We start from the raw sequence: 24,739 nt of genomic DNA, 5'->3' as shown, positions 1-24,739 counted from the left end.
AATGTGCTGTCACTTGAATTATTTTTCTTGCACTGTTTTCCCAAACGCTTTAATGTTTTGTCTAAGGACCTTTATTCTAAAGAGTCTTTTTCTTCTTCCTTGCCATTGTTGTGTTGGGATGGCTTTGCCCAAATGTTTTCATGTAGCAGTTGTGGCACAAGTAAAATGTGCGTAGTAATGATTGTGGTGCTCATTTGTAACACAGGAGCTCAAGTTACTCAGTGTGTCAGTCTTGGGTGTCTCTTCACCAGTAAATTCTCAAGCACAGTGAGCTGAGCACAAGGCCTGTTTTATTAACTTCTATGGTTTTATGTTCTGCAGACATGGAGGTGATTATAGCTGTTTCTCTGGCTGTAAAAGCTATAAAGTTATGCATGCACAGAACCATATAAACTTTTGATGGTATGGACTTCTAGTTTTTAATATAATTGAGCATATACTCCTGTATTATATTTTGCCATTGCAAATGTTCTTTAGGACGAATGTGCTTATTAGTTTTCTCCAGCTCAGTATTAGGCATAATGGACAAGTACTTTCAAGACAGTGAACTGGATACAGAATTTTGAGGGGGTTGCTTTTATTTAAATTAAAAACTTGAGGACACTCAGCAGAGTAACCTTGTGTGAAGTGAAGTTTCTTACATCAGACAATTGTGCCAGCAGTGACCTTGCAAAAGAAATTCTGTGGGAAAGACAAGCCCTTGCAGTAAGGACAGGGGGCTGCTCTGGGTGCCTGTGTTACCATCAATGATGGACAACTTAAAAAAAATCAGTACACTAAAGCAACTTAAGCATCAGGCATGTTCACTGCAGCTACAAAGAAGGATGAAAAATACCTGAATTATAAGTTTGCTTTGAAAAGAAATTCATTAATCATTTAATGATTTCCATCATTAATAAGCTAACAGAAGGGTTGAGTCCCCGGGTAGTTTTTCTCCATTCTAGGCAAGTGACTTGTAGGGATCATATCACATCAGGTTTATCACACTGAGCCTGTATACTTTGAGCAGTTCCTCAGGGGTCAGCTGGAAAAACAATATAGGTAACAGAGACGGAAATGTTCATCACCCTTTTGATTCCCAGCTGCCTCTGTATGGATTAATCTGTGTTTGCTCTGTGCCTCTTGTTATATCCAGTGGGTATTGTCAAAGGTGTGATGTTTTTGCAGAATCGTGGCCAGTCTTGCTTGAAAGGGTTGAAATGTCTGCATTTTGAGAAGAAAATACCTCTTTATTAAACAAACAATCATGCACTCCTGCCACTAAGCCCCTAAGTGAGGCTACAAATGAAATTCCATTTAACCATGAGAACACTTCAACCTTGATTTTGCGTCCTACAAACTGTAGTTGTTTGTTTCAGGTTAATTTTTAATTTCCTGTCATAATTGTGACTGTCTTCCTTCTGGTAGGCAGGTTCTGATTTAGTAATTCATATTTCTTTTTCAGATCGCGTGTGGCTCAGAGCATAATCTGGCAATAGTTGGTAAGTAGCTTAATTTTATAACAAATCCTCTCACCTTTTTTTCAATTTTAGTAGCACAAGATGAAAGAAAAATGTGTACATCAAACATACTGAATGATTGTGGGCATTGTGTGCATCTGAAAGGAGGAAAGTAACATATAGATGTAGAGGAAACAGAAACTGGTGACAGTAAGTGCTGGTGATGAAATTGTGGTCTTGTAGACCAGCTCCTGTAAGGAGAGAGGGGTTGATGGATGTAACAAGAAAATACATTTGCAAAGTGTTACAGCCTGTTTTAGCCTGGAGCCATTGCAACAATCCAGGCTGCAGATTCAGAATAGCACCCAAGCTTGGTGCTGGTCAAAAGTATCTCTGTTTAACAAGATGGAAATTATTAACATGGAAATTATTGTTGAAAAGAATCCTGGGTCTTTTGTTGTTCAAAGCTTGGAAAATCTTCAAAATGTCAGTCAGTGGTAGACAGGTTCTTTAGAGCATTTTAGCATAATGCAGCTGTAGTAATAATGATGGAAGTACTAGGAAGCTAATGTCGGTGCAGAAATTGAATTTTGTGTACTAATTCCAGGAACAATCGGATTCTTGCTTTCATGTGATGAGTTGATAACTGAAGTTTGATACATGATTGCTATTATATGTAATTACTTGTTTAGGAACATTTTTAACTGTATATTTTTGAGTGCTTTATAAAGGAGGTCAGCATAATTATCCCCATTAATAGACAGAGCAAGACAGATGAAGAAAGGAATTCTGTGCTAATGAGAGCTGGAAATGAAGCAGCACTCCATCCACTTAGATGTTTTTGATTGCTGTGACTGATGCATTGAGGTGTCAAGTAAAGAATTTCCTTAATTTTCTAAAGTGTAGTTTGACAGAGGTACAGAAAAGCAGCTATTTGGTATTCAACCTGCTTTCCATGCACTATTTTTTCAGGTTCTGTTAAGTGGCCACAAAGGTGGCATTTTCTGTATTTCCATATCTGCTGTAGTATATTTTCTAATTATCTTTCTCCAGTTAAACCTTGTAGTGAACTCGTTAAGTGCTATTAAGTTTATGACTGGATTTAAGAAAAGATTTTTTCTTTTGCCTTCTCCCTACTTGTTCAGTGTCACATGCCGGTGTTAATTGTCAGGCTGGTGCTTCTGAATGTCGACTGAAGAGCAATCTTGTTTCTTGCTGAATTGATGAAGTAAAAATGTGCTGCTGGCAGATTCCTCCAGTGTGCGTGAAAGCAAAGCATTGAGTTTGAACAACCTTCTCTCTGCCTATGTCCTTTTAAGCTTTCTGCCTTCTAGGCAGAAATCTCTGGAAAAAATGGGTTGGGGAAAGAAATTCTAGAAGAAAGTTACAATAAACAAAGAACTTTGCATATGTAAAGAACACCATATGCCTATCTAAGCTGCATGCTATGCTCATTGAATTCAATGGGGGAATTATCAGTGCTGGAAGCCAGTCAATTTTATTTTAAGGACAACAGAAATGTGATGTTGCAATTTTTTTGAACTAAAGAACTATGATACAATTTTCCCTGAATTGAATTTTACATATGTTTTTAAAAGGTTGACTTTTAGAACATTCTGTGGTAAGATTTCTCTGATCACTGGCCATTCTTGGTTCAAAGCTGTCAGCTGTTATAGTTCTTAAAAGATATCACACAGATTTCCATGAATGTCTACTTGATTGTACAAATTTCTAATAACTTATTCAAGCAGAGTTCATTTATAACCACTATATCAGCCATGTCTTTCTTAATTAGTGAATGCTTGAGTGATTGACTTTTAAACTGAAATAATTCAAGTTCAGTATGACAGGTAAACTGAAAGGCCTTTAACAGTATAATATTCAAGTCATTATTTCTGGTTGTATATACCAATGTGCTTGTGCTTTTTTTGTTGCATCATCTTTTAAATAGAAAGATTTTTAGGACAGAGAGGCTGGATTTATGATTCATTCCGCAAATGCTGAAGTAGTGTTCTAATCATCTTACTGGTGATACAAGCTGTTTGATTTGTAAGGCTAGCAAGCAGTTAGGTATTTTCATGTGACTTTATATAGTCTGCATCCATTTGCACAGTTCAGTTATTTGAATTCTCTTCTCTTGCTTTCTTCTACTGGAATCAGTGCAGAATTTTTCTGCTCTCTTCACTCTGATGGCTCTTGCTCCTTTTTTTTTGTGGCTATATTGGTAGTATTTTGGTTTTCATTTGGTTTTCATCATGAGGTAAATGTTTGATATAAAGGAGAATGATATGTAGGTTGTCTTGAAACGTACCTGGTTTTCTAAACTTAATGAGTTAAAAGTTGCTATTAGTTTGTAAAAAAGTGTAAACATCACTTCTAGCCCTTGCTGAAAACACATTTTTATCTTCATTTGGGGTTGTATTGTGAAATTAATTCTAAAATTTGTAAGTGTTGTAATATTTTTTTACGTTTGAATGACTTTTTGCTTGAGAACAAAAATCCTTGCCTGTTAAGGGAAGACCTTGCACTTTTCACCTCAATCAAGGATTAATCATCTTAGGAGCCAGCCTATTTTTGTACTGAAAGAAATGGGTAGTTATTTAATAAATGTTGTATAACATATCTGAAAAACACCTTGCTACACTGAAAGCTGTCTATGTACTTACTAAGCACCACAAATTGGCTTTTTTACCTGAATGTGATAGCTGCAATGTTAGTGCTGAACTTTGTGATACTGAGACAGTATTTTTGAATGACTGAAATACATGATGGAACTAAATCACTGTGACAAATCTGAGCTTTTTCCAGGTTTAGGAGTCTATAGTGTTTTCAGCAATGAAAAGGTAAGGAGGTCTGATTATTATCCTAAAAAGCCTGTGTTTGAAAACAGTATTTATGGAGAACGCTCTTATCAGTTTTCTACCAACTCCCCAGTAAGAATTTGATGCTCCTTTTTTGAAAAAGAGAATCGTTATCTTTAAGAGAACACGTAAGTCATGCAATGCTGCAACTTAAATAATCAAGCAATATTAACTGTGCAGAAGTAGAGATGCTGCTAAATGCAGCAATGCCTTCACTGTGCTGCAACCACAGAGCACAGGACAGAATGCCGTGAAGAACCTCCAAATGCAAATGTCTTATTTTAGTAAAAATTAAACCGTGGAATTTTATTTAGGCCTCCTGAAGGTAGTTAAATCCATTCCCCCCCCCCCCAGAAATCATTACAAGGATGATAGTTCTGTAGTCTGTCTCCCTAAAACCTTGGTGATGCATTACATCCCTTTTTGGTCTTGCTTTTAGTCATTTTCTCAACCTCTATAAACTAATGAAAATCTTTTAAACAAAAGATACTGGAGGAGATGTAGGGAGGAGTGCTTTTTTTTAAAAGCTAATTAGTTTCTGTTGAAGTCCAACTTTAAAGGAGCCTTCAAAGGGGAATTTGTTTGTTTGGAAGAGAAAGATGTGGATCTTTCAAGTTAACATTTTCTGGTGTGGTGTTTTGAAGGGGATAAGTGTTGGGACATGTGGCTACTTCAGATAGTGCAAAAAGCTTTTTCATAGTCACCACAGTGAATTCTGACTTTGCTCATTTTCTTGCCTGGAAGATTTAAAGCATCCTTCAGCGAGATAGTCCCCAGAGCCTGGCTTGGACACTGCTGTGTGGTGACCCACACCACAGAGGCACTGCCAGTGCAGGTGGTGGGGGTGCAGTGGTGCTCACAAGGAGAAACTGGGCTTTGTGATTCATGTCATTGTTACTCATTTGATACTTCTCTCTGTCTCCTTTGGCTTTTTCCCTGCTCAGGTTACTTACTCAGCTCTGCTTAACCCCCATGATTAGTGATAGTGGAGAGGGCACCATGTAATTAATGTTAAAACAATAAAAATGAGCCCCAAAGGCCCAAGCTGGCCACCCAACCATAAGAGTGTTTTGCGCATGGAAGTACAGGTGACATGTGAGGCGACGAGGCCCTGCCTGATCACACTGTGTTTCAGTGTGTTCAGTGCAGCAGCATTACATTTTTAAAATCACCTCTCAACTTTCTGCTAAACCACAGGCCCCTCAGAAGAGGGTTAATTTTGTCTCCCATTGCCTTTTTTGTTTTCTGTGGATTAGAACAAGCTTCAGGATTTTGTCTTCTGTGGTTAGTGTGCAATCACAGCTGTAAATATCACAACATGGGCATTCACATCCTTCTGAAGCTGCAGTTGGAGAGTAAAACCCAATACTAAATTTAATGGAAGAATAGTCTTTGTAGAGAAAATTAGGATTAGACATCTTCCACTCAAATCGTAGCTCATGCCTCAAGTGGTCTGTATTAAAGTATGCAGTAGAGTTAGAGGGGCAGTAAAAGAGCTGTTACTCCATGCTCTGCTGAGATTTTCTTTTTATATTCCTATCCTGGAAGAAAATAGCAATTATGAGCTGGAAAACAAATGTGGTCAAAGCAATCAAAGCTTAGGGAGATGGTGATACACATCCTAAAATGGTGGTGGTGTTAATGCCATTCCAAACACTTTGGTTCTATATTTTTTGATGAGGAAGCTGAAGGGTTCCTATGTGCAAGCCAGTCCCTCTTAATTAGCAGGGTTCTGTACTTTAGTGGAGTTCCATGGTTTGGTTGCACGATTCCGAGTGAATTATTGTACAAAGCATCAGCTGGGGAAGGGCTGTAAGAGATGATGGAAGATCTGTTTCTGTGGCAGAGTGAGTAGCAGTGAGGAGGGGAGGCTGTGCAGGGTGAGGGACGGATCCCTGCCCTGTGCTGACAGTGTTATTTAGCTGTTCACAGCTGCCCCGCCGAGCAGCAGACACAGTCCAGTGTCTGACATTGGGCCCGGGGGACTCAGCAGTCTGTCACGAGGAGGAAAATCGTAAATTCTCTCTGTTGCTGTGGTGGTTGGAGGAATCTTCAGCATACACAGAGGAGGGCACTGGTGTTCAGCAAGGAGCCTGAGTCTGCTAGTCTGTTGCTTTATTTATTATGCATGAAAAATCCCAGCGCAGCCAGGGACTGTATTGTAAAGGTTTCCTGGCAGACCAGCATGGAGTCATGTTGCAGCACGCTGTCTCTTTGCATTGCAGCACTAATCACATTCTCTGCTTATTAAAGGGCACCTGGCAGGACTTCGAGTAACCATCACTGTTGTCATTTTCATGCGGGTTATATGTCGACCTTCTAAATTTATTCTCTGGCAGAGTCATTTCGTATGTCATCTAGCTCTTAATGTGGCTTTGACTGTTAAAATAGCTCTTCAAAATATAAGCTCCTTTGGTTATATTTGTTGAGAAAAAGCAACCTCATACCTATCATTACCTGATCACCTGAGTGCTTTGGACATAGCTGGATATAGATTTGACATCACAGTTTTCCTGTCATAGTTAGATACAGTGAGTTGTTAAAATATCTTCTCACTTTGTATTTCTTTTTTGTATACCGTTGGTGCTCCAGGCAAACTAATTGTTCTTCTGGTAAGATGAAGCTGAAATTGAATTTCAAATTTCAGAAGTCTGATTATTTAGTTATTTTCAGCAGGTTATACTCAAAAAATCTGATCCTGTGATCTCTTAGTGTTTCTTTTCCAAGGGCTAATGGAAAGCCAAGTTGCCAACTATCTCAAGAATTTGTGGGTGTAAGGTGATGAGGAGAGAAATGAGGAAATGCTAATTTGAGCGTTTGGAAAAGCCTTCTGACGGGGCTAAAAATGGCTTTGTACCAACTGAATTGTCTGAAGTCAGTGGCTGCTGGCTATAGAAAAGGATGGATATTTTGCTGTGAAAAGCTAATTAGGTTCACAAGAGAAAACAGAATTGCATTGACTCCCTAAAAAGAAACTCCAGAGTTTAGGATAAGATCTGACTGAACTGCATCTTCTGTTACTGAAATGAAGTCTAGGTTTTACAGCTACCTTTTCTTGCAGGCTTTGTCACTGTATTGAGGCATATTTTGGGTGACTTAACTCTCTGGAATGCTGTATTCAGCTTCTTTTCTCTGTGTGGCTTGTCAATTTACCTTGTGAAATCTTTGGAATATAAACTGCCTCTTGGTGTATTTTAGAACTGTCTAGAGTAAAGGGACCTGATTTTTATTTTTGTTTTAGTATTGCATTGCAACTAATAATAGTTGCAATCACTTCCCTTCCCCTCAGAGAAGCAGTTTTAAAATATAATTAGTCGTGGTGTGTGTGTCTCTATCTTAATTTATATCATTTAGCATATAAACAGGTAATAATGCAGTGCTTGTCATATTGTTTACAGTGTAGTTTCCTGCTGCTACCAGATGCAGAGCTGCTTAGGCAGGCTCTGAAGATAAAAGCTGTAATTTTTTTTGCTGTACAAAAAGCTCACGGTTCTTGTAGAATTTTTGCCTGAACTTAGGATATCACCGTGGGGTCAGCTTAGAGTTTGTCTAGAGCTGAGCTGCTGTGTGCTGTCAGTCTGCTTCCCGAGACACTGCATCACATCCACAGGGATGAATCTGCTGTGTCAAGAGCCCTCCTGGAGATGGGGAGAGGCAAGGGAGCAGTGTTAACCTCTGGTGACAGCTGAGCCCATCCAGCTGGAGCTGGGAGTGGCAGCCAGAGGAGATAATTGTCATGGGAAGACAGCAAACAACCAGCCAGTGCTACCAAGCAAGAATTTTTGCTTGAAGCTGAGCGAGTAGGGAGCCCTTCCTTGCAGATATTTGTGGAAAGGAGAAGTCCTTCCACCTGGTTTTGGAAAATCACAGAGGATGAGAGCACTCTTGAGAGTGGGAGCTGCAGTATCGGTGCTTGCAGTCCTTTGTCAGAGGGTTCACTGGATGGATACTGAGAATTTAGAGAACAAATCAGGTTTTATCATATTTGTTTACTCACAGGCTCTAAGCAGAGCAATTACTTCAAGGAGAACAACACTTCCAAGGCATATCTAAGGCATATTTACCTGAATTTTCAAGGAAGCAAACAGGAGTCCCAAAACCAGGCACCCTTGGTCACTAAAGAGAGGTTAAGTGTTTGGTGGCTATGAAATGAAATAAAAGGGAGGACAAATCTCTGCCTTCAGGGAGTCATCTGGAGCATGTGGGAGAGATGTTCACCCAAGTGAAAGCACAAGCCTAGCAAAGCAGCTCTCAAAGCACTTGGAGGGCAACAAATGAAGGCTTTGGTGCCCTTCTGCTGAGCAGCTCTGCAGTGAGCTGTGCTGGTAATTCTGGGTTCTGTACATGCAGCCTAACTTCACCTTCTAAGTGTATCACGGAGTAGAAATTTTGCAGCTAAATGGCTGGCTGGCAGGAGGGCAAGGTGGTTTATATTTAGAAAGCTGGCATGAGGCCTGACCCTGCTGGGCGATTTCTGGCTCTCCAGGAGGGAATATCTTGCTACAGAACCTTGGGTTGACACCCCTGTGTCAGTGTGTAGTCACTATCCAGATCCTTTACGACGGAGCACTAAGAAATTTTTCTCTCAGCACATGGGTAGATATTTGTGACCAGCTTTTTAACATGCTCTGTGTGAATAATCTCTGAAGCTTTTTCCTTTTGATATTTTTTGTGTGTGTGTTTTACTAACACGATCTTAAATACTCTGAGTAGCTTTCTGCATAATAAAAAGATGGAAGGGATTTTCAGAGATTGGCTTGACTGAGTTGGTTTTTTCACAAATGCACTTTAAAAGTCATGTTTGCTGCCCACTTTTTGGATTTTGCAGTTTGTTTTGGTCATACTGTTCTCTTTCAATTGTGAAGGTCAGAAAAATCTGTCAAGAGCCAAAGCTGAAGGCAGGGAAGCTGACAGTGACATGGGTCTGAGAGATGGTGTTGTAAGGATATATGGGAAGTGTTGCCAGGCTGCAGGTGAAACAGGGACACTTCTGGGCCAGCACTGCTCTGTGTGGCTAAATGCACACATCAAACGCACAGGGCTAAATGCACACATCAAAGCAGGCTTCCTGAAGCTTTTGTAAACCAAGGTGGGGTGGAGAATTGTTTCTGTACCTTTCCATAAGAGCAGATCCTCTTTTCCCGCTTTAGGATTTGGGACTTGGAATTTGAAGGTAGTTAAAATTGCAGTGGAGACAATCTTGAGGTATTAGCTGGCAGGCAAGATTATTTTACTGCTAATAACAAAGAAGAAGCTGTTCAGGCTTGCAAGCCTAGAGCAAACTTTCTGGGTAAAAATGAAGAATTTTATAAAAAATCATTGGTTTTAGAGAGATAAGTATTTAAGAAAAATATTAGGGGAAAAAAGTCAAATGAAAAGCGATTAAAAGATTAAAAGTTGGGATATTTATAAAAATTACCCTTTACTTGTCCTTGCTTTTTGAACTTGTTCCACTCAAGTGCTTCTTTATAGAAGGTAGGTAACAAAGTAATTAAAATTAAAAATGCTTTTGAGACCCATTTCGCTATTGTGCTTTTTCCTGTGCTTTTTTTTCAGTGTCTCTGAGGAGCAACTAGGCTAAACTGGAACTTTTATTATTTCTGAGAAATGTCTTCACATAATTTTATTTTCAGATTGTTGGTCTTATTTGAACTGTGAGAAAGTGTGAAGGACTGAAAGCTATATGAATAGGATTTTAAGAGGTATTTAGCATACAGCATTTACCATTCCTCATGGAGCAGTGAGAAGGGTTGATATATTCCTGGTGAACAAGTAAATCACACAGGACTCATGTCAGGCATGTTACATTTGTTTATGGTGAGGCTTCATACATAACTGGTTAGCACGAAGCTGAAGTGAGAGACTACTGCCACATATACAGGGCTTGGTGCCCATTAGTCTTTGAGGAGCAATATGCCTCTTTTACCTGAGCATTGGATAGCTCTGAACCTGCTAAGATAGCAGCACATCTGTCAGTGTTCTCAAAACCAAAAAATCCAACCACCACCACCTGCAGTAACACACATGAACTGTAATGATTTTAAAAACCAGTCTGCTGAGGCCTTCCTGGCAGATTTTTCAGATGAGATAGTGACATTTTCCCTAGCTTAGGTCTGGCTTACATCCTCCTCCCTTCTCCAAATCTAATGGAATAATTACTTTGAGAAGGTAATATAGGATGTATTGATCCCGGTATAAACTTTGTTTGTATTTATTCTAGCCCTGATTTGCTAAATTAAATGTTGTCTAGGAGGACCTTTGTATGATGCCAGGAATTCATGCTATAGGCTTTATCTTCCTCTGTTCAGATTTAGCATCTTATGCTATCCCTGCCCTGTAGCCTTGCATTGGAACAAATGACTGGATTATTGGGAAGTGGTTATGGTGGGGATCACCAGCCCAGGGTGGGACAGTGAAGCTTCCAAACGAGCCCATGATGAACATGAAATCCAGTTTTAGCTCTGCTCCTATTCATGGGTCATATCCACTTTGATTTTTTTTAATGTGAGTTGTTCAGTGAGCGGGAGGTTACACCCAGGGAGCCTGGCCACCATATCTGCTCTTTTGTGCGCCTTTTTTTGGAATACCTTCAGGCAACTCAGGGATGCTGTACCACAATGACACTTCCAGTGCTTATCCCAGCTGTGAGAATGATCTCCATGTCCTTTATGGCCCCCATTTGACCTTTCCAGCCCCCGGTTCCTCTGGGGAGTTTAGCAAAGATGTAGCACACTCTCAGTTTGGATGTTACGTGACCTGCAGTGCTGGTGACTCAAAACCCTACAAGCTGTTCACAGATCTCCTGTTATTCACCTTGTAAAAGAGAATCCCCCAGAGTGCCACTGCCCATGATACGTGCTGTAATGCTAGACACGATGCTTTTCTGGTAAGTGAAGGATGTACATGGCTAGAAGATTTCAGGTGCCATTTTTCTCAGTAGGAAAGAATTTCTGTCAGCTAAGACTTTAGAGTAGGAAGGATTTAGAACTTGATGAGTTTCCTTTTTGTTTTCCTTGTGGATAATGCTCAGAACAGCAATTCAGTCAAACAGGGGAAAATTATTTTATCAGGATACATCGTTAATCATCTCCCCTTCCCCTCCTTTAGGCATTTTAATATTAATTAAAAAAAAAGTAGTTTGCCATGACCTTGGTGACAAATTTGAGTTGCCAAGAGATTGAATAAGTAAGCAGCTGCTTTGCTGAATGTCTGATATTAAGCTGGAGGTTGGCTTCCCTATGCCTTTGGTTTTCAGTGACACCAGCTGCTATCTTGCTGAGTTGAGACATCTCAGAAAATGGGCAGGATGACAAGCAACACTAATCATATAATTCTGAGTAGGAAGCTCACTTGCCTTGAAAGATAGTTTGCTTTGGCTTTCAAACTTCCTATTTTTTCCTCCTGAACTGTTTCCTCTTATGCACTGCACTTTTTTTTTTTTTTTTGATTTATGAACATTTCACAGTTTTTAAAAATTGAATGAGATGAAAGGTGTATCTCTTAAAGGCCTGCAACATCTTGTACTTCTAAATGAGCACATGGGACACTTGGTGTGTGATGTGGTAGTGGTGAAAGATGTATGTATGCTCAAGGGGTAAGAACTTCTTTCCAGTGTATCCTGCTGGATTTTGTTCTATTAACAGAATCTTGGTAGCTGTTACATTTTTCGAGGTGTGGGATTTTTTTTTGTGATATTGATTTAATAAATGCTTGCTTGCAACTCCTGTAAAATAAATTGTTCCCTAGTTTTAATAGGAATAATTCATAATTTATTACTGTTCCCTGCTGATAGATCAAATCTGAGACCTTTATTTCAAGGGGAGCTCTATTACTGAGGCCTCCAAAAGGGATTATTTCAGAAATACCAGTTGCATATGAGTTCATCATGTTAATGTGTTCTTCACATTGAGCATGCAGGATAATGTGTGATGTATGACAAATTTGAAGCACTCACTGGTTTTCTATGATGTAGACTCAGGGCATGGATAATTCTGGCCCTTTTGAGAAGCAGATGCTTGCTTAGGCAAGAAAAGTATTTACTTTATTTGTGTTACTTCTGTACAGAGGAGGGGAAAATTGTCACCTGTGCCTGTGTTCTACAATGGGTTGTGGACTCACCATCTGGTTTGTGGTCACTGAACATGACTTTAGTCTCCTTAATTGTGGGTCTTCTTGGTGACTATTGAAAGGTTTCATACTGGAGGCAGCTTTTAGATGTGTTTATTTAAGCTGGAGTCTTCCTTTAGTCCCAGTAGCAGTTCTGTTCTTCTCCCATGGAGAAATGCCAGGCAGGAAGCAGCCAGCTGTGAGTCTCCCTGTGCCAGATTGGAGCCTGCAGACAGGACCAGGTTAGTCTGTGCTGCTTTCTTCAGTGCATCTGGCCAGCCATAGCCTTAAAGCTCATGTGAACTTATTGCTGTAGGCTCAAAAGAGAAAAAAATGTTAAAGGTATCAGGAATTAGTGTCCTTGCTGTTCTGAGATCATGCACCCTATTTTTAAGAGTTTTTTCTGGCCCAAGACTCATCTTGCCACCTACCAATGAAAGGAGGCAGGAATCCAAACGTATTCTGCTTCTATCCAAACCTTGTGTTGCCTGCCATTTATAGCAGGAGTAGTGTGATGGTTTGCTGTCACTCAGATTCCTTCAGTCTTGCTACTATGCTGTTGATCAAGTTAACTGCAAGGCAAGATTCATCCTAGGTAGATTCTGGGTACCCTTAAATAAAAAAGCCTGAATGCTATTGTGTAGCTCTGTGGATTTTTTGAGTAAAGAAGCTGGCACTTTAATTTTTTTAAGCACTGTAGTAAAGAAATCTTGTTCTGTTGACAAGTTCAGCATGTGTCTTGTGCAATACTTCTCTGTCTGCTTGGATCCTCCTCCTTCTCCCATCTGCCACCTTCTCACTCTGGGGAAAGGAAACTCCATTCTGTCAAAGCAAAGTGCCAGTGAAAAATGGGGAAGACTTTTAAGAGTAGCTTTTGGATGAGACCATTCACTAAAATCAAAACAAATATAACCGCAACTCACTCTAGTTTTGCCCTGTGTACTTAGCAAAAGGTTAAAGCTGACAAGGTAGTAAGATAGAGCACCTAAAGTGAAGGCTGTGCAGTTCAAAAAGGCAGAATCATTTACTTCTGCCTGTGATCAGTGCTCCATGGCAACATGTGCTTTGCAAGGAAAATAGCATAAATACCTATTAGGCAGAGAGATTCCCCAGCAAGTGAATTAAATGCCAGAAATCGAACAAGAGTGGGGTTGGTGGTTTTTTTTCCTTTCAGGGTAAATTAGAGCACCTACCAACAAAGCATAATTGTAATGGATGCTCTCTGAGTCTTCTGAAGTACAAAATGTCCCTCATTTTGAAATATCCTGCTTCAGAGACTGTGCATTAACTTTGAGGATTGTTTCCCTCTGCAAAGGTTTTGTGGTTTCTTCTGCCTGATGCTGACTTGCAGTGTGAGCAGTTAAAGCCTTAAGAATGATAAACTCCTATTATTACAGGGACTTTGTGCATTCATTGAAGTCCCCAGGACTGGAGCTCAGACTTGGTAATTGTCTTGGATTAAATGAATGTGCCAAGTTTCACCCTTATGCCTGCAGCTGGTGATCTCTGCCTGGCAGAGTGAAGGATTAGAGAACTCCAGGGCTGTTCTTGATAGTTTAGCTTGATGTGCAGTCACCTACAAAATAATGGTAGTAAATGTGCTTATGCTTTCTTTATAGCTGGAATTTGGTTGGCTATTTGAGGCAAGGGCAGCAGAAATCAACAGGACTTTGTCTGCTGGAGGTGCTGAGCCTTCAGGCTCCAGAGCTCAGAGTGCTGAATATCCAGGGGAACTAAACCCCTGGGGTTCTGCTTGAGTCACTGTGCCTCACTCTCTGCTGCTTTGGGCACTCCAGATTACCCTCATCACACATTTGTTTGGGTTCATGTGGCCATGAATTCGATGGTTTTCGTTTCCTCTCTTAACAGGGTTTTCTAAATCCTCATTCCTCGGCTGTCTGCAAGCATGCTTTACTGTTCAATGTAGTCTTAGGATATGTGCTTCTCTCCTCAGCCCTAAAACCTAAGCAAAAATTCTAAGTCAGAATTTTGTGATCTCCTTGCAAAAAGGTAGGACAGGTAAGAAAGAGATTATATAGGTGAGAACTGTGTAGGTAAAACTTGTCTGAAGTCCAGCTCCTCTGCTTTACTGGGGGGAAGGACTGCACTGCCTCTATAAAGGCACAAAGGAAGTATTTTTTCCTGTGAAGAGCTGATTTCCAGTCTGTTATACAGCACTGTAAAATAGTCTACTGGCTGCATTTGTGTTGCCTAGAAGAATTAAACTTGGAGTTGGGCTTGAATAATATTTTAAGTTGCTAAACCCCTGGCCAAGATAGTAAAATGTTGATGATGCTGCAGTACTGCAAAGCTGTAATTTGGAGAATAAATACTTTCTATAAAATAACACTCCTCTCTTTGGTATTCCTTACATGACAATGAAAGGCATTTTGAGACATAGAAGTTAAAAAAATTAGTTTTATTCCCTTAATTTAGGCAAAAAAATGTTAAGCAGAAGTTACTTCCATCTAATTACATTTTTCCTGCTCAACTTGAAGCCAATCTCATGGGCACATTCTCTATCCCTAAGTATAGAGAAACCATGCTGAAAGAAATGGAAAACCATGTCATACTTTAGTATGCAGTGGGAAAGTTAAGTTTGTAGTGTGTGGTGCAATGATCCATCTGACTTGGCATTTAAAAAAATTATTTATGTTTTTAAAAAGCTGTTCTGTGGCTTGGAAGAGCTGAAGTTCAGCTGTTAGGCTATTCCTAGCAAGCACAATATCCAAAAAGCCCCCATAGAACTGTGATGAGTAGGCTTCCCTGGAAATGAACTTCACTCACTTCTAGTCTAGTTAGCTGCCATAAATTTATAAATGTACATACTAGTTTAATACTGATCTGTTTCAGAGCTAGTGAACCTGTGTCATCCTCCTGCTCTGGAATGTTTCTGGTGCACACTTCCCCAGTAAATGGGATACATGACACTTGTGTGGAATTGGACTGATTTCAGCCAAGTTTTTTAGAATTATTTTAAGATTAGCAATTTTTTGTATGTATGTGTCTTTTGGACACTTAGCTTCTTGAGTGTTTAAGGCAGGCTGAATTTCATTATAGTGGGTGATAAACAGGCTCATTGTGATGTATCAGATTGATTGTTGTCTTTGAGTATTCCTTTTCAAAGTTTTACTCTTTTCATATTCTGGTGGTGCAGGATGGTTATATGGTAGTACTCCTCAGTTGCTTCCTACTTTCCATTCAGATTGCAGCCCCTTCATTCTAGAATTGTAAATTCTCATGTCAGAGCCAGGCAGATGCAGGCATTTAATAATTCAACCCCTAGAAGAAACAACTGGGTAAGTTTGGACATACATATGATGTATTGCCCTGGGTTTGTGAACTATTTACATTCAGATTGATATGTTTGAAAGATGTGAAAACACATGCACAGGAATGACATCTCAAATTTGTCTCTTTTTCATTCATGTTCCAGGACCACAGTGCAATAAGTTTAACTTATTTTCTCTTCATATTACAATAATTTTAAATATTAATAGTTAAATTAAAATAATATTAAATCCCCTTTCCCTAGAAGGCTAGACTGCTAGTCTAGAATATAATAGAAAGTATTTTTAAGGATTTCTGGGTCTGGTTCTGAGATCCCCCCAATTTGTAGCCATTTTAAAAAGGGGATAAAATAGTTTTTAGTTGTCGCATTCCCTTTTACTTTTTTTTTTTTTTAAGAATCTGAGGGATGTTCAAAGTAAGAGAGATTCTCAGGCCATTTTTAATGTAGTGTTCAAGGGATCTGCTAAGTAACTTCAGCCTTCCTGTTTTCTGCTATCTGCCCTACTCATCCATCCTGCTCACTGAAAAGTATTGAGTGTAGCTGAATTTGATGATCTTCCAAGTTTTGTGAGTGTGATTCCCAGTTTAAAAGTTCAGGTGCATTATTCTGTGTATTTTGGACAGGCAGAGAAGTGACAGGGAAGTTGATACAACTGTTCACATGAAGCCATTGGGTGACAGATGAGTTGCAGTAAGATGGATCACTCTGGAATAGAGGGGGAACAGATTTCTCTGCAGGGCACAAGGAACAATCTGAGATTCTGATGAATGCCTTTTCAGAGGGTATAAGATGGCCCAATTAATAATTTCGGTAAATGTACAGCTGAGCCTTTGATCTGAATGTTAAGCAGTTAGAATCTCTAATATTTTTGTGAGGGCAGTGGTAATCAGGCACTCCTTTATAACTCATCTAGTCTGACCCTTGTAAATTTGGTGTCTTCTTCTCAGTATCTTTACTTGTGTTCTCCCAAACCTACTTTAGTTTTGTATTAATATTGACTGGATGCCTTCTTCAAGTTCAGCATCTCTTGCTCTTCAGGATTTGTGCTTTCTCTTCCATCTCAGACTGGCACTTTGCCATGTTGTGATTTTGGTAAAACAAAGTCATCTTAAGGGGACCTTCAGCTTTCCTGTCATGCATTGGTGCTGCTGTTCTTCATGGTAGTCAAACTGGAACAGCTCTGCCTTGTGCAAGTCAGTGCTCAACAGAGAGGGGGTGGAGTCTGTAATAATTCAGGGCAGTGGATTTTCCCTCAGAGCACTGCAAGCTGCATTGCACAAAAGGAGCAGTGGTCTGTAAATAAGTGAAAGGCTCCAGCATGTGCAGAGCCTCTGCCTTCCTCAGTGGGTTGGTCCACAACAGCTGCAACAAAGGAGAAGGGGGGAAAAAAGTTTGTGAAAAGCACAGGAAGTGCTTTGGCTTCCTCATAAACAAGTAAACCATTTCTCCTCTGAGAATGCTCCTGACAGATTTGCTGTGCCTTCTGTCTTTATCACAGCAGGTTGGAACAGGCATCCTAAAGAATGACCAAGAAGGGGGAAATGTACTGGATTTGTGTCTAAACATGTACAAACTTGGTGTAAATGTGATAGCTGAGAAGACTTTATTCTGGGGAGAGGAGAAGGAGAATATGTAATTTCCAAGAGTCAGTACTGTGTGTACAAATAGCTGGGTTGGCAGTGTGCATTTAATCCTGAAAACAAAGAGCATTCATGTGAGGACTTAGGTGGGCAGTGTATGCAAATCTTGGTTATTCTCCATAGAGAACATTGGTTATTCTCCAAAGCTTGTAGAATTCATTCTTACATAGCTTCTTGCTCCTGGGGCAGTTGTGCCCAAACAGAATTAACAAAGGAGTGACAGAGACTAGACCAAAAGTTTAGTATCATAAAGGACTTCTCATCTCAAACCAAGACTCTCTTTGAACTCTGAATACGGAGTTACTATGTCTCCATGATGATCAGCTTATTTCTGACCTTTTTTAGACATATATCTTTCTCTTCCAATGCAATTTAAGTGTACAGTGATGAAACTACAAGGAACATCCTCTCAGAAGTGACAGAAAAAAGTGACAGAAAAAAACATTTTTATTTAATCATATGTGGTATGCTGTAGTCCAAGTGCCAGTTGTGGGGTTATCCTGGGATGTAGCAATGTCCAGGAAAAGAAGGTAGTTTCATATTTAAGGTTTGTATTTATGGTTTCAGTTTAAATTTGAGCCTGAGTGCAGACCTTGCACTGGTTTTGCTCTGCCCTGAGGCTGCCATCACTGCCTATTGGGGGAATTTCCCCTCCACAATCCACAGCTATATCTGTGGTTGGGCTCTTCACCCAAAGACAGACAGGGATCCCATTTGAAAGGGCACATTGTCAATGGCCACTGCCATGGTGCATGCCTCATTACGTCATTAAATGTATTTGTGAGTGTGTAGATCAACTTAAGCTGTGCCTGATGCTTTTCTGCTTAGCAGCATCTGATTTTGCATATTTTAGATGTTTATCCAAAGGCCTCCAGAGATGCCTTTCATGGTTGGCTGCAGATAATTGTAAGTTGGCAGTTTTCCTGCTCCTGGATGTCAGGTAGCCTTTCAGTGAACTTGGCCCTTTCAGAGGTAGCTGTTCCCTGTGGCACAGTGGTGGGAGCTGTAGCTCAGAAATGATTTGGAGATTTCAGTGGTGCTGATGGCTCTTTACCATGCTGAATTTTTAAGAAACCTGTCTTGCAGCCCCAAGAGGCAGGACTCACCTTGGGTTACCCAAGGTTTGACTGCATGGCTAATTAGTGATAGAAGAAATCTGACAAATATGTGACTAATGCACAGGGATTCACCTAATGAAAATAACACCTCTTTCCCAAATAGCTCCCTTGCAACATTTAGTTGTGTAGCAACTATTGCTGTTTTCTGAATGAAGCAAGTGGATTCACCAGCAGTCTTTGTGCACACCCCCCACCCCCTATTTGGCTCACAAAATTAATTGTAGAGAATATAAGCAAAAATACACATGGTATAGGTAATATACAATACAGGTAATACTGCAGCTACACTAGATGAAATGTAATTTCTCATTCTTGCAGAAGGCTCCTTTTCTGTGAACCTAAAGTATCCTGTAAATGTTGGAGTTTGTCAGGAAGTGGCCAAAAGCTGGAGAGTAAATTCTGCAATAATAAGGTTCCATTCCTTATTCACCATGTTTTTCTCAAGTCGTGAGGAGGCATTGACAGCACATATAATTCTGATACCTCATAAAATTGTCTCATTTGGTCAGGGTGAGAATAAATTTTAAGAGCTGAGAATACTGCTTTAAATGATTGCTCTGCTTGTAGTTAGCAAAAAATTCATCCTAAAGAGCCAAATAAGCATATAATTTTGTCGTGGCTAGTCAAAATTTCAATGTACATTTAAAAGGAGGGTAATTTTCCCATTTCTATTTTAGAATGTTCCTTATTCTGCCTTTATAATTCTGTCCATTTCCTTATTAGTGCTCCTTTCAGAGCCCAAACATGTCAACAGTGACACCATTATCAGCCTGAAATAAAGGAACAAACATTCTGATCTTCAGTTATGGTTTGCCTGTGGCAGCTATTTTTAATTTTGCAGCTGCTGGAGGATGAGGCAGATTTGCAGCTGAAGACTTGGCCCCTGTATCACACGTCCACTTTCCAAATGCTCTCAGAGGTGTCAGGAAATGTGGGGCTTTCCAAGGGGTCTCTTCGCTGAAGTAGCACTTCTGGAAAAAGAGACAGGAGGGAGCATGAGGCAAAGCACTGGCAGCAGAAGGGAAGTACCCTGCTGATTTAGCATTTGCTTGCAGATGTTCAAAATGGAGTGTGAGGTGGCAGCTGCTCCTTTTTTTTCACCAAGTGTGAATATGAGCTGAAAAACCTCACACACTCTCCCGTGTACTCTGAGCAGTGCGAGTTGCAGTGGGTCCTCAGCCTCCAGGATTTTTCTTTCCTGGAAAAGGAGGTAATGTGACTTTTTGGCCATGAGGAGCAACTTGTGGTCTTCCCAGCCTTGACCCCTGCTGGTTCTTGGCTTCTTTTCTTCTCTGTCGAGGTCGGGATTGAAAGCACTCAGGACAGTATTTCATGTTCAGACTCAAATGTTTATTTTTTCTTACCTGTGTTACAGTCTGATGGGCAGTGAATTCTGCGGTGTTCTACTAACAAGGTACCAAATGGCTAACTATCTCTCCCTACTAGGTCTTTTAAGGCTAAACTATGCAATCAAGAAATGACACCTAAATTATTTTCACTTTTAACCCAATAACTAATCACTCAAAGTCCACAATTGCACTTTTGTGTAATTGGACTTTTGTGTCCAATTACAAAATACCACCCAAACCCATGAAGAAGGTGAAAAAAAAGGATGAGCCACTGCCCTAAAACCTCCATCTTAGCTCTATATGTATTACTGTATTCTGAAACCTTAAACTCTGAGTTTTCCACGCTGTGATATTGCACACTTCTAATCAACTACACACCCATAATCCCAGTGCTGCCAATCAATTTTGGAAGCCTTCTCCATGGGCTCAGGTCAAATGCAGTGCTCTCCTGGGGGTCAGGTTCTGTCAGCACAAAAAGTCTAATGTTCTCATCATCCAGAGCTCCAACAGAGCCCTGTTTCCAGACTGGTGCCATGACTCTGAGTTGAAGATGAAGCTGCAGAACTCACAGGTGCTGCAGTGACCTGTGCCTGCCTTGACGTGGGCATTCAGCCACGTGAACTTTGGTGCCCACCACTCGCATAAGTGGCCCGGCATGGAAGCACAGTTGTGGGAGTGTAAACGTTATTTATTGACTTGTCACTTCATCTAACCTTGTTCAGGCCTCAAAGTGCTTCCTTTGTCTTTGTGCCAATATTTCTGTAATTTATTTACAGTGATAGAAGTTAAGATGTGGCAGTGCATTTAGTTAGTACCTCTGAGTGATGTGGATGATAAGGATTGTTGGTAACAATCCTCAATTTTCTTAGATGCTGAAACACCAAAGACTTTATTTTGTAGCTCCCCACAGTCAGAAGACAGTGATGTGAAGAACTGAGCCTAAATGATGAACTGGTTGAAGGTTTAAATGGTAAATTCTCTGTTTTGGAACTGAAATATATTTTGAAACAGTTTGTTTATTTTGTCTTTGGCATTTGGCCAAAATGCATTACTTGCTGCCTACTCTTTTTGCCAAAAATTCAGTAGCAGTGGTGCCACGTGTGTTTTCCCTGAACTTTGAAATCTATGTTAGTGGATCCAGGCAATTTGAAAGCTGCATTGATTTTCTAGTGGTCCATAAAGAAAAGTTTGTCTAGGTCTTGGACAACTTTAAAGCTTCATAAATATAGTTGTTTTTCTTTAGTTGGTTTGCAAACTTGGACTAAATTTTGACTTTTAAATTGTGATATTAACTATTAAAGAATAATAAAGAGGGTTCAGATACTTCCACATTTGGCCATGGTGTTAATTAGGTGGTTAAATACTTATGATCTTTTGGTTTCATGTGTGAGGATCATGGAAAAGTAATGCAAGTAATTTATTTTATAATAATTATTATTATTATTATGCTTGTGTTGAGTGTCTTTGCTTGAGTACTGTTGTTAATTATCTTGCTGATCTGAACTTAGCTGCCGTTCCTGTTGTTTACCTGACCTATTGAATAGTCTGCTGTATGACCTTGGACTTTTTGATCATATCTCTCTGAGAATAGATATAGACATGCACATAGGGTTTCTAATAGAGGCAGGTTTTATTAAGCAGAAGCATTGCTGGGAGAGTTAAAAAAGAGAATGAAGTAATGTGTCTTTGAAGTGCAGTCACTGCATTAAAGTGCTCCAATGTAACACTCTTTTGATCTCCTAAGAAATAAAAAGGCAGTTCATGCTGTAGCATCTTGGAGAAGCTAAGGTCTAAAAGGACATCCTGTTGAGAGGACTTATTAGTTATGCAGTCTAAAACTGTGGAACATGCTTAATCTTGTAAAAAGTAAAAAGGGCTCCATGTCTTCATTTTGTAAGGAGCTTAATACCCATCTCTCTTGCTTTCAGGTGATTAACAGGCCTTTCAGAAAATATCACGTTCATTTAAAAACAACTGTCCAGATATGCCAGGCATCTCCAGTATGTCACTTGTGCCCTGTAGCTTGCTACCACTGAAGTGGATAGTATACATTTGAAATGTATGGATGATAAACCTTTCAAACATATACATGAAAAATACATCTCAACAGACCAGCTTTACCATGACCCACTGGCTAGAAATAAGAATAGCTACTTAGTTGTTTGTTGTTTTGTTTTAAATCCATAGTCAATCCCTAGCAAGATGTGGCAAGTCTTGAGCTCAGGATAGTCAGAAATGCAGAGCCAGGCTGTTTGCAGTGTGTACTTCATGCTTTTTCAATTAATGGGAAACTAACTGCAGCTTGGCTGGCAGGGTCAGTTCCCTCCCCGTTCTGTGAGCACGTTTCACATATCTTTGATAAGGGACTCTGTGGTTCCCCTTGTGGTGATGTATTTGAGCTCATCTCTCTCAGCTGGTTAGACCATGGACTTCTCACACAACTTGTGACCTACAGTGCCTCCAGCATCCCTGTAAATGACACCAGCTGAAACTCAGGCAGAGCTGAGGCTGTTTTGTCCCCTGCAGACATTGGATGTTCCCTCTGTCAAAAAACCCCAGATTTGGCAGATTTTGTTCTTAGAATAGCAGGAAGGGAGAAACTTGGTTTCATAACTACATAACAATAAAGTTAGGTTAATGAGCCTGTGAATCATTTGAATGGTTCAGCCCTGTGTGCATCTGCTGCATGCTAAAAAATTCCCAGCAGAATTTGCAGTGAAACACAAAGCTGACATAAAGTCAGTTGTCTTTGATCTTTGCTTGGTTTTGGGGTGTGTTTGTTTAAGATTGGGAAGCTATTGAAGTAATGAAATGAAGATGCAGTATTAGCCCAGGGAAATATGCTAGTCTTAGTCTGTCTAGCTCAAATAAAACAGCAAGGATATAGCATATTCTTTATGTTTGGCCACTATCAAGCATGAAATGGTCGATAATACCTATTTCAATCTCCTGTTTAGGATCCTCTAATAAGTTCTTGCTCTGTAAAGTTCATGCTGTCCTCTTCCTCTCTCTTTTAAGTAGTCATTGGCTGTAAGGTCTAAATTTGCCAGCTCTCTTCATGGTATGATAATCACGAGATGCTTTGGATTGGGAGTTGCAAACACAGATCTTTTGAAAGGAGGTCTTTTTAATTTGGAACATTTTGACTGATTCCCTCTTGTCCCTTGCTTTCCCAGACTTATCCTAGTGAGGGGGCTAAAAAAGAAAAACTTGGCTGTTCTGTCAATAGAGAGGTCATTAGGGCTGCTGTTGTATCACTTGTAACATGAAATCCTTTGAAACCATATCTTGCAAGAGTAATACTGTAAAACATATTGTGAATGCAGGCAAATTGGAAGTCAGGCATTTATATTCATGATGCAATATAAATGACTGGGTTTGGACATTTAGCTGCAATGCAAGAAACATTTCACTGATATAAGCAAATTTGTCTGTGTCTTTTTATCCATGTGAGAAGACTGGCTGGATCCCTGGCAGTGAATAAGTTAACCTACTTAGTGTTTTGTGTGTAGGCAGCATGCAGTTCTGTGAGATTGCAGTGGGCAATGAAGCAGCAGAATTCAATTTGCAGCAGTGACCTAAGAGGGACTATTTTTAGTAATAAAATAGGTCAGGGGATGTGGTAGTGCAGACTGATAAATGAACAGTCTTCCCTTCCACTTGTGGGGCATGTTTTTCTTCACCATTGGTGAAGCTCTGGGATGGAGTCTGTGCTGTCATGTGATTAGTGTTAGGAGTTTTTTATTATTGCGAAGCAATCATAGGAAAGTGCTAAATTTTATTTTGGTGAAGAAATAATATAAGTAACTACATAGGGATTCATGGAAGGTAAAGCCAACTTGGGAGCTGGGTGTTTTGAAGCCATTGCTCAAAGCTGGTCTCAGCACTGCTGGAGATCTCATTTTGCAGTGTTGTCCATGTGACAAGTTGTTCTTGCAGTCTTTTTCCCTTTCACTCTACTGGCTGTTCTTATGTGTTTTTTTAGCTTGCTTCTGTTTCCAGTTTGCTTTCTCAGTAATTTATGCAGATGACTGTTAGCTTCTTCCTCTCAGGATGGCAAAGATGAAACACTGCTTTATCCTGTTTCTTTGAGTCTCTGGGCTCTTGCAGGAAGCTTGCAAAGGATCTGTTCAGCCCATTCTTATGACACAGAGCAGTCCAAGTCTCTTTTTGTATTATACTACTTGACTTTTGCATTTCCACACTTCTGTGGCCTCCTTGAAATTCTATTTCAGAGCAATCTTGGAAAGTGCCTGTTGCCAGTTTGTGCTTTTATAATCCTGCTATTAATTACCACTGTGCCAAAGTCCCCAGAAGGTCTAGTCATGGAGTAGTGTGTCTTCATGCCATATAAACAGCAGAAAAACAGCAACTTTAGCCCTAAAGCCTTTTTATTTTTACCCTGGAAAAAGAGTGCTTAGCAGGAAGCAAGTGATCTCCAGTCCTGGCTGTAGCTGCATCAGTATCAGTGTGTCACCCTGCCTGAGAAGTACAGTGCAGGATGTTCAGGCTCTTGCTGGAGCTACCTCCAGGAGTTAATGAGCCCTAATGAGCCCTGGTGAGATGCACTGGGATGCCCAGTTCTCCTGCTTTGGAACTAAGAAGATTTCTTCTCCTGGGGCTGCTTAATGTTGTGTGAATGACGTGCCTGTGCTGGCGCTCGTTCCAGCCCTGCAGTGCACTGTGAAGTACAGATATGTCTGTATGGCATGGGGAGAGATGTCCTTAAACTTTCCCTTATTTTATATCCCTTCCAGCAAAATGTGCTTAATTTTCATGGTCTAGTTAAGACCATGATGAAATATCATCTAGCAGAGTTTTTAAAGTGCTTAAAAGTCCTTGAATAATATCACTTTGATATCATATTTATAAGGAAAGTAAGCTCAACATTGATCACTGGCTTAAAAATTGTAAACTCAAACTGTCCTTGACCC

The 24,739-nt window shown here is 40.0% G+C and overlaps 1 protein-coding gene across 6 annotated transcripts in view; it reads left to right on the top strand.

Annotated features, from left to right (window-relative positions):
* SERGEF (secretion regulating guanine nucleotide exchange factor) overlaps positions 1-24,739 on the top strand; it is a 141,291-nt gene that overhangs the window by 76,721 nt on the left and 39,831 nt on the right. For 5 of the 6 annotated variants that reach the window (XR_010028042.1, XR_010028041.1, XR_010028043.1 and 2 more), the window contains one exon: positions 1,445-1,481. Coding sequence is in view for 2 of the 6 variants with exons in the window: in XM_063158581.1 (XP_063014651.1) it covers positions 1,445-1,481 (37 nt within the window). In the remaining 4 variants the exon portion in view is untranslated. Of the gene's footprint in view, positions 1-1,444; positions 1,482-24,739 lie in introns of those variants that run through there. The other variant, XR_010028044.1, reaches the window with a different exon arrangement.

Source organism: Melospiza melodia, chromosome 6 (genome assembly GCF_035770615.1).
Source record: "Melospiza melodia melodia isolate bMelMel2 chromosome 6, bMelMel2.pri, whole genome shotgun sequence".
NCBI classification, from domain to species: domain Eukaryota; kingdom Metazoa; phylum Chordata; class Aves; order Passeriformes; family Passerellidae; genus Melospiza; species Melospiza melodia.
The sequence above is the reverse complement of the archived record's forward strand: the minus strand, read 5'-3'. Positions and strand labels throughout refer to the sequence as shown.